General features: G+C 44.3%; 1 protein-coding gene across 1 annotated transcript in view; it reads left to right on the top strand.

The window, feature by feature from the left end:
* The window catches only part of GALNT10 (polypeptide N-acetylgalactosaminyltransferase 10), an 81,985-nt gene that overhangs the window by 53,605 nt on the left and 7,370 nt on the right, over positions 1-21,010 (top strand). The window contains exons 5-10 of the mRNA XM_071443416.1: positions 5,065-5,250; positions 6,759-6,942; positions 7,829-7,946; positions 16,041-16,148; positions 17,924-18,145; positions 19,417-19,533. Coding sequence (XP_071299517.1) covers positions 5,065-5,250; positions 6,759-6,942; positions 7,829-7,946; positions 16,041-16,148; positions 17,924-18,145; positions 19,417-19,533 — 935 coding nt within the window. The remainder of the gene's footprint in view (positions 1-5,064; positions 5,251-6,758; positions 6,943-7,828; positions 7,947-16,040; positions 16,149-17,923; positions 18,146-19,416; positions 19,534-21,010) is intronic.

The raw sequence follows: 21,010 nt of genomic DNA on the forward strand, positions 1-21,010 counted from the left end.
AAAATGGAATTCTGCAGATCCTCCACTCCTGTCCTCCTGTGCCCTTTGCTGGGAGGGGGAGGTTCCCTGGGTTTTCAGAGGGCAGTGGCTCTCCCATCTCCACAGCTTCAGGACTGAGTGTAAACTAAAGCACCTCAGCAGGTCCTGTAGGGCAGGGGCACCTTTGGTGCTATCCATGGCATCTGAGTAACATGGGAAGGTGTCTGGGAATGTTTCCTTTTTCTGCAGTGCTGTTCCTTCTGGTTTGGGTTCATTATACACATCTGGAAAAGGCACTGGAGCTACAGATGTGCTGCACAGTGTAAAATTCAGAAACCAAAGCTGATGGTATCACATGAACCATGAAATGTTGCACTGGCAGGACAGAAGTGTTTCACTCATAGTTCTTTCACAGGACATAAATCACTTTAATAGTTTCAAGTCATGGCTGGTAATTTTTTTCTATGGCAAATATTGGTACTCCCTTCCCTGCCAAATACTGCAGAGCTGTTACAGTGAGTATAAGCTATTAAAAAAAAACCCAAAAAAGCCTCCTTGGACTCTTCTGTCTTCCCCCAGCATCTGCATGTGCTTGGTTTTGAATTTCTTAGGTGCCTCTTCAGGTGGCAGAGTACAATGTTGGAATGAAAAGTCAACTGGATATGAGGAATTCCAATCTTGGAAGGTCCTTGCCATGACTAGAGGGATCTGAGGGCAGCTCTGTTTAGATGAGGCCAGTAGGAAGAAGTACAGTAAGACCACCAGAGAAATTTGACCTAGGGAAAAAAATGCCTTATTTTGGAAAGTTTAGGGCTGCTTTTGTAAAGCAGGCTGCTTGTTAAAGCTTCTCTGCTGTCTTCACACAGCTTTATTTACAGCTCTAAGTAAGGAAAGCAGCAGTTCTTGACTGGTATACACTGTACATCAACTTTGTTGCAAAGTGTGCTAACAAACTACCAGAATAGTTTTTAATCTGCAGATAATCTTACTGTCATTTATATTTTTGGGCTGTGTTACTTTGCCCAGCATAGGCACAGCCATTGGAATCTGTCCAGTTCACCTAACAACCTTCATTAAAGAAAATTGCCCTTGTAATAAAAATTACTCAGTGTGACAAGATTCCATAATATTTTTTTAAAGCTTCATTAAATTTTGTAGTAGTTAACGGCACTTATTTGGGTTTTTTTTCATTTTCTTTTAAAAGCAAAATTTGGCTTATTTGGGACAATATTTGAAATAGAATGAAATTACTATTTTCTATCTGGGTGCATAGAAGCCAGGCCATGTGACAGGAATAGCACAAGGATAAGGAAATTTAAAAAAATCTCTTTGAAAACCACATTTTACTGAGTTGTGAGGTTGCTCAGATGTCTGTGACTCTTCAGTTAGGCAAAGCAGATGCAATAAACTCTGCCCACTTGCAGTTCATGATAGAGAAGCCTTAATCTTACAAGATGCAGTGACCAAAGATGGATTTTTCTGCAGCAGGTGGGAGGAGCAGCTTAGCTGAGCATCACCCTGAGGACAGCCCTCAGCAGCTGTGTCCCCTGCAGCAGAGTGAGCTCACAGGTGCTGCTGGAGCACCTGCAGCTTCTCCCTGTTCTCCAGACCATCAGGGACAGGATTCCTGATGTGTGAGGCACTGCAGCAGTGCAGCAAACAGCAGGCTCCTCTCTGCAAGCATGGAATGCTTTGGTATTTTCTTGCTATGGAAATGCAGTGAAGTGCTGTAGAAGCAAACCCAGCTTTTGGGAATGCAGTGAGAAGTCAGTGGATTGGGCTTTCTGCTGTCTCTTTCCAGAGTGTTTGCCTGAGAAAACTCCATGCCTCCAATGCCTTCCTTTCCTCATTACACTATAAAAATGGGGAAATCTCAATTTCTAGCTGCTTGTTCATCAATAGATACAAATCACCCTGTCCTCAGTCAGCGTAGCAGAGCTGCCATCATCATCCTCACAGCTGATGTGGCCAAGTCCAGTGACTCTGTGTTCACCTCCTGGGTGTGTCAGAGCAGATCCCAGGGCATTGTTGTGTTTGGCAGCAGGCTGAGCACGCTGTGCTTGTGTCCCTGGAGGAGTCACTTCAGCTGCCCCAGGTGTCCCCACAGATGAAATTGCACCACAAACCAGAGCAGTTCAGAAAGGCAGGTGATGCTAAAATGGAAATGATGAATGCACATGTGGTAGGCAAACCTCTGGGATCTTTCATAGTCTCATTTTCTCATTTTAATCAAAATAAAGAGCTGAAGAAAGGCTCTTTATATTTTCCATTGGTTTGGAGCTGTGGATTTTTTAAGACTTTCCAGTGCTTTACAGATTTGGCTTGAATAATATAAGTATTGTCTAGTCTGATCTTCCAAGTGTCTTCTGCTATTATCAATCTCTGGCTGTTGTTAGGGAAATCAGACTGAGAGTGTCTGTGTGACAGTTCCCTCCTTTATTATAACGAGCACCAGCAGCCACTCTGGTGTTTATCTTGTCTTGGGTACATTAAGTAAAGTCTGCATCCTGGTTTGGGCTTAGCTGATTTATGCTTGAAGTGAGGATTGTTTGTTCTCTGTGATGAAACAATCTTTTGTGACAAACTAACAATGGCAAGGGATGAGCTGTGATGTTAAACACTGGTAGCTTTTCTTTCTTTTTTATTTTTTTCTCTTCTCGTTTTAAGTCTACCCACTGCCTCAGGAGGAAGGCAGCTGCACTAATAATATGTCTAGTCTCTGTGGAAGGCCCTTATTTGAAAAATCTGTAATTGAGTGGACAGAATTTCTGGTTGCTTGAGAGGATCTATTCAGAAGAGACCTGAAAAGGATAAGGGAAAAGCACTCTAGACATCAAGAAGTCCTAAGGGCTCTATTGAGAGGGAAACCTATGTAGATACTGTGAGACAATTACACTTGTCAGGCAAAACACTAAAGTGGATCTGTGAAATAAAATCCTGGGGAATGTTAAGCAAAGCTTTGAACAGGGCAGAGAGCTTGCTGGGAATACCTCAAAAGCAGGGAGGTGTATTTGGGTGATGTTTGAAGGAAGGCACCTGATGGCTGCTTCAAAGAGCAGGCACAGAGTGTGTGTTAGCCCAGGGCTCCTGACCATTCTCACAGCTGCCAGGGCAGCACCAGGGGGACAGCTCATAACTAGGTTAAATTTATTTGCTCCTTTGCTCTTTTCAGTTGCAATGCCCAGCCTCCCTGGTGCCCTGATCAGGGACACTTTCCTGCTGCTGGCCTTTCCAGCCCCTGCCTTTCATTTCTGCTTTGGAAGCTGAGGAAGATGTGCTGTACAGAGTGGAGAGGATGTGTTCCTACAGAAGGCAAATACCCTCACAGGGTTATTTGTTGCTAACTGCAGTGGGTGGTGTGGGGCATTAATGAACAATCTCTGGCACCCTCTGAATGGGCTTTGCTGTCAAAACTTCAGATGCCTGAAAGATCAACCCATTAGTGATGAGGCCAGCATCAGCTCAGCCTATTTTTGGGTTTTTCTTTGCTGCTTCACTCTTTGATGTAAAGACAGCTGTGTTCCCCTCGCTCGTTATGCAGACCAAACTTTTTATCTCCACTTTGGAACAAGCTGTCCATTGTTTTGATCACTCAGTGATCTTTGTCTGCAGCTCTCCTGTTTGAATTCTTGTTAATCATGGTGACTGCCACTGTGTTAATTCAGATGTGGTTTCAGTCCACGTTCAGTTGTGTAAATATTTCCATATTTTAATGCAGATCTCTGATAAGCATTTAAGGAAGCCATCCCCATACACACTGTGGCTGTGCCTGCTTGCAGCTTGGAGGGGTGTCTGACTTGGCTTTTCCCTGGCTTTTATTTGTGCATGAGTAGATTGTTATGTTGTGTGTTTTGAAGAAACCACAGAGAACTTAAATGCTCTGAGTGTGGTTTACTTCTGAAAACCAATTCCCCTGTGTCTTTTCTAAATTACAGTGGTTTTCCACAAGTGTCCAAGAATCCTGGCTCAGCTGTCTTTTTATTCCTCTTTCTCTTCCTCTGCTTCTTTCTTTCTCATCCTATACTTTTTATTCCTTTTTTTTTTCCTCCTCTGTTTAATTGCTTCTAAAGTTTTGGAACATCTTCAAAAGATGCTTAGGCAAAAGTCTTGCTTAGGCAGTTATTTTTTGACCTTCAAAAGCAGTAAGCTTTATTTCCTTTTTCCTGTTACTGCATTTGTTACCTGTCACAGACATCTTTTATGAAAAATCTTTTTGTTAGGATTTTTCTCCTGAGAAGCTGAGGTGCCTCAGAAATGAAATGTAAACAATAATTATCTGCTGCTGTGGAATGCAACAGGTGCATCTTTGATTGGTCTCATCTGGTTGTTTTTAATTAATGGCCAATCACAGTCCAGCTGGCTCGGACTCTCTGGTGAGTCACCAGATTTTGTTGTCATTCCTTTCTATTCCTTGCTAGCCTTCTGATGAAATCCTTGTTCTATTCTTTCAGTATAGTTTTGTGACAGTGTTCACAGGGGTCCAAGGATGAGGGAAGAGATGAGGATCTGACTCCATGTTTCAGAAGGCTTGATTTATTATTTTATGATATATTATATTAAAACTATACTAAAAGAATAGAAGAAAGGATTTCATCAGAAGGTTAGCTAAGAATAGAAAAAGAAAGAATGATAACAAAGGCTTGTGGCTCGGACAGAGAGTCCGAGCCAGCTGGGCTGTGATTGGCCATTAATTAGAAACAACCAACATGACACCAATCCCAGATGCACCTGTTGCATTCCACAGCAGCAGGTAACCATTGGTTACATTTTGTTCCTGAGGCCTCTCAGCTTCTCAGGAGGAAAAATCCTCAGGAAAGGATTTTTCAGAAGATATCATGGCTACATAGTTATAATATAATATAATATAATATAATATAATATAATATATATCATAAAATAACAAATCAGCCTTCTGAAACATGGAGTCCACATTCTCATCTCCTCCCTCATCCTGAGAGCCCTGCAAACACCACCATAGTTACCTGCTGAGTCCACAGTTCCAAAATCCACCTCCCCCTGGTACAGCCAGAGCAGCACGTTTAGCCAATTGTTTGTTGATGGTGCCAGTGTCTGCTTTGCCCCCAGAGCACCTGAAGAAGCGGCTGGAGGATTACATGGCGCAGTTCCCGCGCGTGCGCATCCTGCGCACCAAGAGGAGGGAGGGGCTGATCCGCACGCGCATGCTGGGGGCCTCGGTGGCCATCGGGGACGTCATCACCTTCCTGGACTCCCACTGCGAGGCCAATGTCAACTGGCTGCCACCTCTGCTCGGTGAGTCAGGGGCGCTGAAATTGTTCCCACCTGCTGCTTTCCCCTCCTGCTGTAGGTGGGTGAAAGAGAGGGGAGATAGCGTAAAGAGAGAGCAAACCAACCACAAGACTCAAGTGAATTGTTGGCAATTTGTAGTGTTCAGTACGAGATTTTTTTTCTGTTCTGGGGTCCTGCACTGTGCGGTAACCTTGTCATGTGGTTTTGTTAATTAAAGAGCAGAAATCGTATTCTTCTGTTTCCTCATTAAATGAAATAATTTGCATCTTGCTAGAAGAGTAAACTATCGCATCAGCTTGCAGAGAGGAATGGCTTTATGATACAGAAGAGATTTTTACATACAGTTTTTGAGTAGCTTTTAAGGGTTTTATCTCCTATATAACTATATTTAACTTCATAGTCTGCAAGGCTGTGAAAAATACTTCTTGTGAATGAGAGCTGCTGGTGTGTATTTGTGGAACATGGGCACCCCTTTCCAAGGCAGCACTCCATCTTCGAGGAGGTGTCAGTTCCTTTCAAGGATGACTAATTGAAGGGACAGTGCCTTCTGTTTCTGGTACCTACCTGCCTCCAGCCAGTACCAAACTCCTTCACAGCCCTGCTGCCAGTGACCTGTCAGAGCTCTCTGAGGTGTGACTTTCTCAAATAGGCTGTGGCAACAATAGTCGAGCAGAGGTTTAAGAAAGAGTCGGATTTTCCTGCAGGATTGATGGATGGTTATCCTGTTGCTTTCACTACAGTGTATATTTGGCAACAGTTTGAAACATTTGCAGCTTTATGAACCCCAGGGAGGGAGGACAGAATTAGCTCCAGTGCCATTTAAATGAGAACACAGAGAGGATGCTTTGATTTTTAAAGCACAGAAAGGATTTCTGTGAGATGTGTTTTGGAAGCTGAAACATCATTTTATCACCTCTGCTCTGAGAACTAACTTCCAACAAGAGACCATCTCAGTAACAAAGTATTTAAGGAATTCCAGATGTTTATGCAGAAATTTATCCTGTGTTGTATTATTTGGTTGGAAGAAAAGGTTGGAGGGAAAGAGGTAACACTTGCATTTCTTGAGGCTGCTGAGAGTACTTATGCCATTAGTCTGAAATGCTTCCTGCCAGATTCTGGTGTGGCAGTTAGGGCTGGGTGGTGCAGTGGGTTATTCCCTGGATCTGGATCTGCACAGAAGGGGTTCACATCCTGGTCACTTGTGGAAATGAGGATTGCTCACTGAGTACAAGAAGTCTGGTTTTAGCCTGGCAGTCAGTTCTCTGTGGTAGTGTGGCTGTGTCTTCCCATTCTGCTTCTGGGTGATGGGTGCCTGGTGTTTTTCTCTCAGTGATTGCAGAAGGAGCAGATAAATTGATATAAATTGGAGCATCTGCTCACGAGAGAAGGAACAGGAAGAAAGCTGTGTCATTCTTGGACAACTTCATCTTTTGATGCTCTTTTTTTTTGTAATTTCACAGTGAAAGGAACCAGCTGGTGCAGGTTTTCTAACGTGTTTCTCCCATCTTCAGATCGCATTGCCCGGAACCGCAAGACCATCGTCTGCCCAATGATTGATGTCATTGATCACGACCACTTTGGATACGAGACCCAGGCTGGAGATGCAATGCGAGGGGCATTTGACTGGGAGATGTATTACAAGAGGATCCCTATTCCTCCTGAGTTACAGAAACCTGATCCCAGTGATCCCTTTGAGTAAGTTACTGAGACTGCTAAGAGCCAGCTAATGAAATAACACCCTGCTGCAGGCTTGGTTTACACCTCAGCGTAGCAAAAGCCAGGAGCTGGTGTTAAGCTACTTGCTTTTTTGGCAGCTGTTTGCTTTGCTGGTTTAAAAGAAACGCATTGTATAGTAGCTGTGAACACTCTCCTTTTCATTGCTGTTTTTTGCCACGTTAATTCCTGCAGAAGTTAACATTTCATTGAAAACTCTAATGTGTAACAATTAATGTGGTCATTTATTACTGAGATCTTTCAAACATAACTTAGTATCCCTACTGCTCTGCCAAAAACAACAAATCAATGGTGGGTTATGTGTCGTTCCCAGGTGGGGGAAGAAGAAAACTTAGCAGAATAATTACAGCAATTTTGATTATTACAGTGCACTGCAGAAGAAAATCTGTGATCAAGTTGTGCTCTGCTGTTGCTGTGCTTGCCAACATTGAGACAGTTCTGCTGTCCTTTATACTCTGTAGTGTTTAAAAAAAAAAAAAAACCAACAAAACACTTTTTGAGGTCAAACTCAAAGACTCAGTCCTACAGCAGAAGCAGAGCATCAGCATACAGGTCCCTTGGGCTGAGGTGGTGTCCTGTCACTTAATAGTCAACTCCCTGCCTGCTTGGAGGAGAGGCATTGGCAGGTTCTGAAGGGAGCCTGGTCTGATCTTCCTCCTTTGCAAGTGGGAAATCAGTAGATAACCCCAAAACAGCTGTTTGATGTACTGACAGAGCTGTACAGGCACTGGGAACACTGGGGGGTGAAAAGAATATTTGTCAAATCTTGCTTTGTTTTTTAAATGTTTAGCTAGAGATCTGTGTCTTTGTAATGTGTTTGTAATATGGAGTCTGGTTTTTCCTTAAGGTCTCCTGTAATGGCTGGAGGACTGTTTGCAGTCGATAGAAAGTGGTTCTGGGAGCTGGGAGGGTATGATGCAGGTCTGGAGATATGGGGAGGAGAGCAGTATGAAATATCCTTTAAGGTGAGCCATGTTCTCTGGAAATTATTTTTGTTTTGAAAAGTAAGAATTTGTTCTGAGGTGCAGAATATGAATGATCTGTCTTGTCCTTGCTTTTACGTGTGACTAAAGGTGAAAGAGCTGGGAATAGAAAGATAGTGCCCAGAAGAATCAGCACTGATGTGAGCAGTGACTGTGAGGGTGAGTTTTGGAGCAGGATTAGCTGGGCTGTGCCTGTTCTGTGGTCACAGCTCTGGTGCAAGCACTCTTCCCAGCAAGGGTAAGTCAGCTGGTGTGGAGCTCTCTGCCTCTGGGGCTTCCAGGAGGATTCCAGTTCCAGAGGACCTCAGTGCTCAGTTTGAGTTCTCAGAGAGGAGAACAGCTTTGTCTGAACTCAATCCAGCTGACCCTGGCTGTGAGGAACTCAAGCTTACTTACCTGGGAAGAAATCTTCAACAACTGCAGTCATTACTGTTGCTGACAATGACTTTGGGTCATTATCTGCCTGGCCTGGGGACAGTTGTGCTACTGATTGACTGAGCTGGTCAGTGGAGGGCTTGAAGAGTTAGCCAGCTGACCAAAAATGCATACAAAGAATAACAAGTCACTGTAACCCACCAAGACTGCTGGCACCTGTGCTAGGTTGGAATATGGCACTCTGAAATCCAATTTGGGAAACCCACCAGAATGTCCCAAAGCCCTGAAGGCAGGTGCTCAGTCTTCTCTTCAGTGGGGGGAATCCTTCCCATAGCCTGGACCAAACTGAGTAAAGATATCTACATTAAACTCTGTTTGAGGTTTCTTTCAGAGGTTGAATATTTGATTTTACAGGTGTCTGCATGCCACTGGTCTAAGCTAGCTGACCTTAGCACGAGGCTAGAGGATAGCAGGGATGTGGTGCACAGTTTGGCTTCAGCAGCTAAAATTCTGCCTGTCTCTCCTGACAAGTCATGGCTGATATGACAGCCTTACAAAATCTTACACAGCAGATTCCAGAATCTCCATGCCTCTGTGCAGTTCAGAGAATAGCAATCCTCAGCAAGGCACATTGCCATACACACACCCCATGTGCTACTGGGCAGCAGACTGGGAGAAAAGACACTGATTTTGGGACAGCCTTTTGTTCCATCATTTCCTCACCAGAGCCCATCAGTCACCTTGGATGTCCCTTGTCCTCTGTAACAGTGGCAGGAAGGGAGGGCTTGGGGCACCCTCTCTGGGGGTGTCACTGTGGTTAGAGCCATTTCACCTTTGTGTTGCTTGTAATGAAATTGTGTAAGGCTCTCATTCTCTGCAGGAGGGGCAGCATTCAGGCTCTTCCTCTCTGAAAATTCTGGTTTCCAAGAGTGATGACAGTGGCTGGGCAAGCCCTTTGTCTCCAGTGCCACAGCAGACAGTCACACTGCTTGATCTGCAGGAAATAAGACTGCTTCATTCATCTGTTTGCTTATCCCCTCTGAAACATGCTGCGTTTTATTTCAGTCCAGAGATAGTAATTTATGGAGGGATACATTTGCTTTAATTAATCTCTGCAAAGACCCCCTTTTTTCTTTCATTGTGCAACAGAAAAATGAAGTTTTCACTGAAAGAGGCTCAGTGTATTTTCAGAAATTAAGATAAATTGATACATTCATCTGTGGCTGATAGATTTAATAATTCTGCTGGAATTGCAAGAATAGAAGGTTTGTTCATAGAATTTATGAAGCTATGACATTTCCTGGTGAGCTTAGAGCTACGTTTTTACCTTTAGAAACAGACTGAGATTTTGTAGTTAAAGGTGCACTGTCAAATAATTTAAAGCTCTGGCTTTAGGTGTGGGGTGCCTGCTTTCACATTATCTCATGGGAATTCAGATTATAAGCATGCCAGATTTACAGCCCACCTTTAATAAAGAATTGGTTCCTGTCCCTGGGTGTTGTGGGTGCAGGTATTCTGTACTGCTGGCCTGTGATCCATTGCATTGGATCTGGCCTTCTCGAGCCTCACCAGGAGTACAGGACTTCTGGGGGAGGTTTTTTGTGGTTTGGATCTGTTTTTGCCTTAAGCATATTCTTTTTTTGGCCATTCATGGACTGTGCTTTGCTGGTTTTGCCTTTATTTTAAAATACAGGGCTCTGTTGCTGAGAGACTGGAAATAAACAAGTTTATTTAGGAACCTCTTGCCTTTCTTTTTAGAAATCATGCATATTTCTGTTATCAGCTGGCTCTGCTTCCTTCTGAGCAGAAATTTTCAAGCCAACAGAGAAAGCATCAGTGTTTAACACCTCAGAAAATATTTAGCTAGAGGGTAGATCAAACTCTAGAAGCCTTGCACTTTGTATGAAACATGTGCATCAAACATCATTAGAAAACATTGCATGTAGGAGGGACAAAAAATTGAGGTGAACTTTCTAACCTTCGCTGCTGGTTTGTTGTTTTCTGGATCTTAGCAATCCCTTAAAACAGAAATTTCTAGTTCAGAAAGGAAGGAGTTGATCTATCCATTCCACATTGAAGCAGAAAACAGGCCCTGCTTCCTTCTCTTGCCCTGTGTGCATCTGGAGCAGCTCGGGGTCTGTCGTGGGGTTCCTGCTCAGGTCACCCCAGACAGATCACAGACAGATCACAGACAAATCACAGACAGATCACAGACAAATCACAGACAGATCACAGTCTGCATTGGTGGTTACAGGTGAATTCCCAGGTGCTGCTGACCTTGAAGTGTGTTCCTGGATTTTGGAAAGGGTAAACAAGCATTCCCCACTGTCTCTGTGGAGCGTTTGTCACCTTTCCTTTCTGCTGCCCCCCTGGTTCCTCTCTTCAGCAGGCTTCATTCAGGTGGGGTTCTTTGCTTTTTTGGAGTCACTTCCTCACCTCTCCTCTCTTGCAGTTTTTCCTGGTCTTTTTTTTAATCTTCCTGATTGTGGAAACAAAACTCAATTCTTTACCCAAAGTTATAATGGAGCTTTCCTCTTCTAAACACAATTTAACAGCTGCCTACGTAACCACTTCATTTTTTTTGACATAAGTGCATTTAATTTGGAGCAGTATGTGTGAAGCATTTAAACTGTTCCCTTCTGCAAGTGCTACTTTGTACAGCACTTATCTATGCTCAGTTTTATTTGAGATGGTGTTGCCTATTTTCCAGTATTTTTGTGGCTTCTATTCTGTTTGGCTTACATAAATCTTCACTAAACTGCTTCACGCCTCTCTTCCATAAATACATAGTCTCTGATGTTTTTGGTTATGGGGAAACAGAAGAGTAAAAAGGGATATGTCTGACTTGTGTAGGCATAAATAGAGATGTACTTTGTGTCTCAGATCCGAGTGGTGTGGTTCTCAGTCCTTTAATTGCACACTGTGCTTGAAGAGTAAAGAATGAGAATCCAGAATGTCCCTCTCCAGGTGATAAATCATTTCAGTTTTAGAAACGTTTGTCTTGTAATTTGGAGATTGTAAAGCCTTCATAAAATGCTAAGGGCTCCGTGCAAACAAGCCAAATTGACAGTTTCCCTGGAAAGAACAATTAAAAGGGAGACAGAAGAGCTGGTTAGTACTTGTGGTCTTCAATTCTTGCTGCAGCAATGGGAAAAGAGCCATTGCACTTATTCTGGTCATTGTAGGTCATTGTATTTTTCCAGATCCTTTTCCCAAACCATCAGTGGATTGCTTCTGATTTCCACAGCTTAAAACATGTTACATGTTTTCCAACAAATCCAAGTGCTGCACAGCTTCTGTTCACATATCTAATGCCTGCCTCTCCTTTGCCCCATGCCAGCAGCACATTTCTGATTCCCATTTTGCCACTGGGCTCTGGCAGGTGTGTAGTTTGGGTGCAGCTGCCAAGGGATCCCTTCTGACAGCATTTCCACTTGTGTAGCTGAAGTTAGTGCTGATTGTGAGCCTGCACTGCTTATTCCAGGCACATCCTCACTCCACTTTCCAGCAGCTCACATTTGCCCACACTGGAACAGGCCAGGCATTCTGCTGCTTTTTTTTGTGGGTGTTTTTTTTTTTTTTTTAGCCAGCACATGCTGCTTAATTCTAAGGCTCTCAGCTGCAGTACAGGGTGGCTTCTTTCTCCCTTCTTAGCTGGTGATGCACAGATCAGTTTCAGACCATTGCCTTGAATTTTTTGCCTCGGTGCACCCTCTTCTTGGTTCAGGCTCCTGAGCAGCCTCCCACCAAGCAGCAGCAGGGAAGTGCTCCCCTCCACTCCCTGAAATGTGATTATTAGGAAGTGCTGTCATTACCCTCAAATGCTGCAGATTGTGAGGAGGGGCTTTGCTGATATGTGGTGTGTGAGAAGGTGCTGTGCAAACACACAGATCCCAGTGCAGCCTCATGGGCTGCCTTAATCTCTCAGAGAGCACCAAGTCCCAGCAGCAGGAGCAGCTGATGCTTCCAGTATAGAGGATTACAATTTCCCTGAGTTATTGCCCTTGCTTTCATCCTCTCACCTACTTTGTTAGAAAGAGAACCCCCTTGACTTATCCTCTGTGCCCTTTTCTTCCCACCTTTCAGTGTGTGCTCACACAACCAGCCAGCTGCTCTCTGTTGGTCCATCCCATGGTCTTCATTTCTGTTGTCTCTTGCAGAAGCAGCTTTATTTTCAAGGCTTAACTATCCTTTGTGTTTTTTCCCTCTCTTGGGAAGCATTGGCTCATCATGGTGCAGTCTTTGGAAACCATAAACCTTGTATACCCAGATAATTTGTGTTCACACAGCAACTGCAGCATTGTATTGTGTGTTTGAGAGGAGAGGTTCAGCTGTCTTACCTGACATTGTTTTCTGAAATTGCAGAAAGGGAATTGGATCAGCATAACATTCCCATGTAGAGAATAGGTGGCATATTATCTGCTGCTTTCACAGCATACTGACTGAATCAAAGGCTCTGGAGTCACTTTATGAATATGGAGTTACAGCTCTCCAGGCTGCTGGGAAGATGGAAGCAATATCACCAGTGCTAGTTTATTTCCCTTGTGTAGTTTTTATTATTAGGGTGAGATTGTGGCCTTAGCTAAATCTGCTCAGTGTGCCCATTGACCTCAGTGTAGCCAGGTTTTCCTTTAATTCTAGATCTGTCAGCTGCAGGATTCCAAGCCCAAAATGAAGATTGGCAAAATTGTGCCTGAGGAGGAAGAGAAATTTCCTGTCCTCTCTTGATGAGATCTGATTAGATTATTGTAAGAAGCACTGTCTGCCTGACCAGCTTTAATTCTTCTTCTTCTTCTTATGGCATAATGGCTGTTTGAAATCAGGTGCAAGTTCAAGCTCTGATGTTTTCTGTCATGTCAGCTGAGGAGTGAGGCAAGGTGTGTAAAACACCTAGAAGAAACAGGCCTAGAGAAGGCAGTAAGTGACAGTCAGTGTTGTGGGGAAGGCCTGAGGTGCTGCCCCACAGCCCAGCACCATCTCAGCTCTCTGACAGCACGGTATTTTTAGCAGTGTACGTTCTGGTGTGTCATGCCTGGGAACTGTACTCTTGTTTAAAAACAACCAAATATCAGTAGCTGAGTGGAAGCATTCCCTCAGCTAGCACACAGCTATTTTGGGTTTGCTTCTCTTGCATTTACTCTTTGACAGACCCCTGGATGCGATTCTCTGACCTTTAGCTCTGGCTTTCTAATGCTTTTGTTAGCTGTGTTTTACCAATGCATATCACGCTCTTTCCCTCTCCCCTTTCTTCCAGTTGTATAGATAAGGACTGGTAATTGTCTTTATGGAGGTTGTAATGAGTTCTGTCACCACACAAAGCAGCTCACTAATAAAATAAATCAAAGCAGCAACGAATGAATGGAAAGCATGCCTTTAAAATTAGATTTGTACTGCGGGTGCCATACTGTCACTTGCAGTGTGAGGCAACGTTAAAAAGGCACAGAGGTGGCAAAGTACCTTGAAAGGGTCACTGAGCTGTGCTGGTAGGGATTAGGAAGCCTTCCATTGCCTCCATTGCAGCATTGTTTGCAATATTTAAAAGCATGAGCAAGAAAAGAGCAAGTCAAACTGATGTTAGGTTTTATTTATTAAGCAACTCAGTTAAGCAGCTTTTCTGATCGCATTGCTTGTGTTTGTGTGATGTTGTCATCTCTGCCTGGAGTCTTGTACCAGCTTGGAGCTCCTGGCCCATCAGTTCTGTCCAGCTTCCCACTCCTGCTGCCTCTCCAGCTCTGCAGCACAAGGACAGCTCTCTCCTCTCCAGCTGTACTGACTGAGCAGGGCTCTGCTGCTCAGCTTACACAGGGACCTCATGTTCCAGAGAACTGGGTTTGTGGTGGCCTGGCTGAAAGCTTTGCTTAGAGACAGGGCAGGTGAGGCATCCTGTGGGCAGGCAGCAAGGAGAACAGGCTGGTGTTTGCAGCCAGGCTTGTGTTACACCAAAATGCAGCTGCTGTGAACCCCTCAGGCTCCTTGCTGCAGGGTACAGTGCAGGTTGTTGAGGAGTGTGTGTGTCTGTGCAGCTCAGCTCTGGGCTTCTGCTGCTGCTCCTGAAGGTTTTTATGGTTCCCAGGACTGTTGCAGCTCTTACAGCCTTGCACAAACCATTTCTGTCCTAGAAACACAAACCATGTCCAAATCCTTGTTTTCTCAGCCTGTTAATTTCCCAGCAGTGAAATCACGCTCTGGCCCTTTGCAGCCAAAAGCACAGTCACTGCAGAATAAAAAGCATTTCTAATTCCATAAGAAACTTCACAGAAGCTGAGTGCTAGTTTCGTTTTCATCTCTCAGGACACAGCAGGGACAAAAGGAATGAAATTCTGTAGGAGTGTTTGTCAACTTTCTTTTTGTCTCTCTCACCATAACGACATGTAATTAAGTACCTTGAACTTTAGAAGTTGCCCGTGAAAAATATTTCTCTAACTGAGAGCAACCAACCTCCATTAGGTTATATGCAGTCAGCAAATGACTGTAATTATTAGGGCCAGCAGACAGAGCTGAAACTCCAGAGGACTTTAGTGTCAGAGCTAATAATTATGCAGCAGCCTTGGCCAAATATTTCTCTTCCGAGCTAAGTATTTAATATTGTCGCTGTAGAATATTAATGGAATTGCCTGCTCTGTGTGAAGCTGTTGACTAAGCTCATTGTACAGTGAACTCTGGTGGCTCAAATTAGCCCCAGTGAACAGGGAAACCAAGAGCACTGCACCAAAATCCACGGCCTTTGGGGCACTCCCATGGGATCTGGGGACAAACAGAAGGGCAAAAGCAGTGCCTCCCTTCAGGAGTTCAGAACGTGATTTCTTTGGCATTCTAAAGGGTACTTTTTCTTTAAGTATTGATTGGATATTTCTGAGAAACACGGAAATGCTTCTTAAATCTAATGAGGTAGATTGGCTGGTTTAGAAAGTGTCTCCTTTTGTTTCACTTGGACAAAATTACTACATCCACACTATAAAGAATAAAAGAAAGTTGTTGCAGAGTGCTGGCACAAAGTGAAATCTTCCCAGATGGGGAAGGAAGCTTTTGGGCCCGCTCTAGACATAACCAAGCATCAAGGTAGTCATCTCCAACTAGCAGTGTGTTCTAGTGACTTCCTGAGGGCTTTTTTAAAGCTATTTATGTGTTCACCAGGCAGAGATTTCCACTTAATTGTAAGGCTGCAAAAGCAATGAATGAATGTCAGCAATGAAACCATAAAAGAGCAGTGATAACCACGGGAAAAAGTAGCAGTTTCTTCTGATTCCTGGCACTTGAACAGGCTCATGAATTCCCTGGAGCCTTTTGCATAACATATGATCACCTGTACTAGGGAGATGGCCTCCCTTTTACAGCCTTGTTACACAACCCACACCCAGGGGTTTTTATGGCAGCCCAGTTTAACTATTGTGGTTACTATTGCTGTAATAACATAGATCAGTTTAAAGGGAGGTGTGTGCTGTTTTCTCATTGCTTGAATTTTTTTTCCTGTTCTTTTCTGTATAGAAGGCTTGTGAGCACTTTTGCTAAATCAAAGCTTGCTGAATGGCTCTAAGCGGGTTGTTATAGGATTTGGGGCTAAGGCAGGGAGGGCAGGGGATTTGGGAAGAGTGTACTTTAATGTAAAAATCTCGGTTAAGTTTTTTTATTACTGGGAAGTCTTTTCTGTTTCATTTTCCTCCACAAAGCCAAGACTGAATGTGTTTCTCTGCTGTTCCACAGGTATGGATGTGTGGAGGTCGCATGGAGGACATCCCTTGCTCTAGAGTTGGTCATATCTACAGGAAATATGTTCCATACAAGGTTCCCACAGGAGTCAGCCTGGCAAGAGTAAGTGGCAGTGGCATTGCCCACAGCAGGACTCTGACTGCAGTGTGACCATGCTGCTGTCTACTCTCACCCCACAATGGGAGGCAAATGCAGGGGTTTTGTCTGTAATTTGCACTTGTACAGTGCAAGCTGAGCAGTTTTGCAGTGGTGGATGTGTAGCACAAAGGGAAGAGAGCCCAGGGAGCTGCAGATGTGTGTATGAACAGCTGCCATGCTCCAGACATCAGCCACTGCTGGGTGCTGGGCAGGGACTTCGTGGCTATAAAAACAAGATATGGCTTTATTTGTATAATAACTTCAGTCATTTTATAGCTGTGCTCTCTAAGAGCAGCAGGCTTCAGCGTGGTGATTGGTTTTGGTGATTGAAAGACCTCTCAACTTCAAGCATCACAGACCACTGAATGGGCAAGCTGTAATTTTCCACAGTGGAATGTTCCTTGCCATCTTATTTCTTAATCTAGTGTAGCCCAAAGAAGAAAGAGCTTTCTTCTATCCTGCACTGGGTTTCTCTAGCTAATTTTCAAATTGAGGAGGGATTGCATTGCCCTCTGGTGGGAGAAAAACATCCTAGGAGCAGGAAGGCTGCAAAACTAAAAACCTCAGAGAGGTGCCCTGCTGCTGTGAAATCTTAAGGCTTGCACAGTGTTACAATGCTTTAATGGCATCACCCCAGTTATAGATCTGGATTTATTCCTCAGCCCAGCAATGACCTGTCAGGGCTGCAGAGCACTCTCCTGTCTGTGCCATCTCCTCAGGAGGGAGCTGTACTCCTTTTGATTCATAGTATTTTGATTTCAAGTACTTGGCTCTTGTGAGCTCCCACAGTGCTGGAAGGAGACAGCAGAGAGGCAGGAAAGGCTGATTCTTGGCATCTTAACAGACACCTTGAGGTAAACACCTGCTCCTGTTGTGTGCAGGTTGCACTGGGGGCAGGATCAGCACACTGCTCACTCTTAGCTTCCTAACTTTTTTTGGCAGTAAATGATCACTGCTGGACTGAGCAGCTTCAGGTGAGGAGCCACAGCTGCACATGGCACATTACCAAGGGGCACCAAGAATTGCCTGATGTTCCCAGAGAGCAGCCCAAGCTCCAGCACTCTCAAGGGCATTGTGACATGCAGGTTGTCTTGAGTGGGTGGTGTCTGTTGCTGTCTTGGAGGTGCACAGGGGATTAAGCTTTACAGTAATACATGAAATGTGCTGCTGGCACAAGATAAAACCCTTTGCTTCTATTCTGAAGGGTCATCACCTGAAAGCTCTGTATTCCTGAGGTATCTCAAGAGTTTTACCCAAGAAAATGGAAAAATAGTGCTAAGAAAGAGTATTGTGAACTAGAGCTTTTCAGAAGGGAGTACTTCAAATCCCATTCCTAGATGGATATAAAAGATGCAATAAGAAGGATTTAAGAAAGCAGCTTTTTGTCAGAGACCTTTGAATGTCCTGTGGTATTTACCAGCATCATGCTCTGACTACTTTCCTTACAGAAAAAAGGAAAAAAAAAAACAACTTTTGATTAATGTTGTTTTTCTTAGCCACAAGGAACTAGATATAATGGCCAAGTGCCAGGATTCTGTTTTGACCTCAACTGAAAATATCTTTCTAAAAGTCCCTTGGAACTACAGAGTAATAAAAATAATCTTTGTCCTGAAGCTGGAGAGAAAGAGTGGATGTGAATGAAAATCCTTTCTGAGCAAAAACACGCGAGCTGCTCTGAATGCTAATGGTGGTTTGTGCAGCTCTCTCAGGTGGTTTCCCCTCTCACTCTCCCCCCCCAGAACCTGAAGAGGGTGGCTGAGGTGTGGATGGATGAATATGCAGAGTACATTTACCAGCGCAGACCCGAGTACCGGCACCTCTCCGCGGGCGACGTCGCCGCGCAGAAGGAGCTGCGCAACAACCTCAACTGCAAAAGCTTCAAGTGGTTCATGAACGAGGTCGCCTGGGACTTGCCAAAGTTCTACCCACCAGTGGAGCCTCCAGCAGCTGCCTGGGGAGAGGCAAGTTTGTGCTCTGACATCTGCAGTTTGGTTTTTTAAGGCTGCCCATGTGCCTCGGTTGCTGTGAGTAAGGTGCGAGCGAGTGTTTAAAGATCTGCTTGATGTTTCAAAACCCAAAACTCCTCTACCATTGCACTGGCCTGATCAAAGCAGGCAGTTGGGCAGGCAGCTGCTTCTATTAGTGCACAGCTCCAACGAGAATAGAGACTTGGCTTGTTCTGCATGTTGTGTATTTAGCAGAAAGCAGAATATGCCAGAGGGAGGATTAGGGAGAGGCGGCAGCTGAGCAATAGTGAAATCTTGTATTTTCAAAGGGCTTCACAACTGTGTTGAGCTACTCTTGTCCTTAGCTTTCCCATGTGAAAGGCAGGAAAACCAACTGTATTTTTCAAAGTCAGCTGTCTTCTGGGAGTAGAATCACCACAGGATTGAGGCTGTGAATTGTTACACACAACTCTTGTGGTTGAGTGTTTTGGGTTGCTCAGAGACTCACTGGCAAAGGTATTGGCAAAAGCAGGTGTGATATAAAAGTGAAAGCATGACAAAATTTATTGGTAAGGTTCACTCTACTACTTTCTAAAGGGTTAAAGCACACAGAGAAAAAGCAGACTAAAATCTAAAATCAATTAATCTAAAATTGAAATCAGCCTGTGTGAAGACTGGAGATGGAAAAGCGTAAGGATAAAAAAGCGTAAGGGAGATCCTTCTGTGGAGTCATGAGGTTCAGAGTGGACCCCCTTACTAAACTTAGCTCTGAACTCAACCAACAGGTTTAACAGCATTTAAACTTAACAGCACTTAATCTATAGCTTAAGTTAAACAATTCAACAAAAGCTGCATGTAGAATTTACTACAGCACAAGAGTAACTCACAAATCTAAAGTACTTAAGAATCTAGAAGAGCAGCATTCATTGTACATTTGCTATAGAATATTCACACTGGCACAGACTTAAGAGAGGAGGTACAAGGTACAGACCTGTGAAACATGGCACTACCAGACAACCCAGCCCACAGTGGGCTCTGCAGTCCTGTCACTGCTGGGTTTTGCTGTGTGCTGGGGGGTACAGCTGGGTCCCATTTTGAGCTCTGTGCTTTCTTCCAGCTGTTACTGACCAGCTCAGACTCATAGTTAAGAGAGGAATCTTAAAAACTACCTTCATATAAATACAGCTGCAATTTGAGACTCTTTGAGTTTTCTTTCCTGGTAGGAGTAGGAGATTGAGTGATTAATTCACTATTTCAGAAATTCAATGATTAATTCACTATTTCAGATCCGCAATGTGGGAACTGGACTGTGTGTGGATACTAAGCATGGAGCCCTGGGATCCCCACTGAGGCTGGAAAACTGTGTGAAGGACAGAGGAGAGGCAGCATGGAACAACGTGCAGGTAACAGCCTGAGAAATCATCAGCCACTAAATCTGGGCAGGGACAGGTTCCAAGGACCAGTGTTGAAGGAAGGAAGGAAGGAAGGAAGGGCATTCAGAGCTGTCAGGTGCACCCCAAGGCTCACATGCTGCTTGTGCTTTGGGACAGGATGTGGCTGGTGCTTGTGGCACAGGGGGGTCTGGAGCCTGGCAGGTTGTGCAGAGCTTTTACCCCTGCTTTGAAGTTCTCAGAGTGAACAAAAGAAATGACAAGAAAACAGTGTGCCAAAACAATAAACCAGTAACAAGGCAGCTGTAATATGTAACAAAGTGAATATTAACTTCAAAGGTTGTGCTGAAAGAAGTGATAGAGGAGCATCATGCATATTAATGAACCTGCAGGAGCATTCAATAACTGTTCACTATCATCCTCCTGACAGGAGGCAAATGCATTATAAACACCCAGCCATTGCTGGGGAGATGAAACCAGCCAGGTTATAGATTCACCCTCTCAACATATGAGGTGCCAGAAACGACAGCTTTATTGTAACAGAAGGGAGGAAAATATTAGTTTGTCTAAACTGTAGCAGCTGAGCTGAGAAAGAATCAAGAAAACAATGCCTCTATTACAGAGCCATGCATAACTCTTCAGGGAATGGCTTCAGTAGTAGGAGACAGAGGGTTGTTGCATATCAATTTGATGCGTGAAAAATAGAAACAAAACCAATTTACTCAGGCACAGTCCAAAACTAAGCCTCTGTTGTGTCAGGAGGATCTTGAAAATTAGTTTTGGCTTATGTTTAGGAAGAGAATGTGGCTTGAACTTCTGAGTACCATTGAGCCTAAATGATTGTGGTAATTTCTGTCTCAAGAGGGATTTAAAAGACAGCCAAGAACAAAGTAGTTTCTTTGTACAAAAGTTTTTGGCCACACTGCTTCAAATAGCAGCTCCCTGATCGTTACTTGCCTTTCTGAGTGTCCTGTGAGAGATCTCTGGGGAGAACTGCTCCTCCAGCTGCCTCCACAGGAGCCTCCAGAGCAGCCTTTTCCTTAGGGACTGGAAGGGAGGCGTGCTGGCTGGCAGCCCTGCAGAAGCACATGGGCCAGTGCTGCCCTTTCATCAGGACACTGCATTGCCAGGCATAGGTGTGCTCAGTTACTGGAGTTAAAGCTCTTCCTCTGCTCTCTGGAGTCCCTCCTTCATTTCACCTGGCAGTGCTGAGAGTTCATGGCAGGGTCAGTAGAAGGGAGCATCAGGAAGCAACGCCCAAGTGTTTGCCCTTCCTGCTCTCCTGTGGGTGGGGTGGGAAGCTGTGGCTCCTGCTCTCTTGTCCCAGGAGTGTGGGACAATTTCTCAAGGTGACTGCAGGCTGCCTGTGCAGCCTCTGGTGTTCACTGCCAGCGTTAACTCTGAGCTGCTGGAGCTGTCTGACTTTTTTTGCTGGCTGGGAAGGGCTGTAATTGGTCAGCTGCTCACCTAATCTTTGATGTATGTCTGC

This window comes from Agelaius tricolor, unplaced genomic scaffold (assembly GCF_023055355.1).
Source record: "Agelaius tricolor isolate 1412-34295 unplaced genomic scaffold, bAgeTri1.0.p SCAF_18, whole genome shotgun sequence".
In the NCBI taxonomy this organism is placed as follows: Eukaryota; Metazoa; Chordata; class Aves; order Passeriformes; family Icteridae; genus Agelaius; species Agelaius tricolor.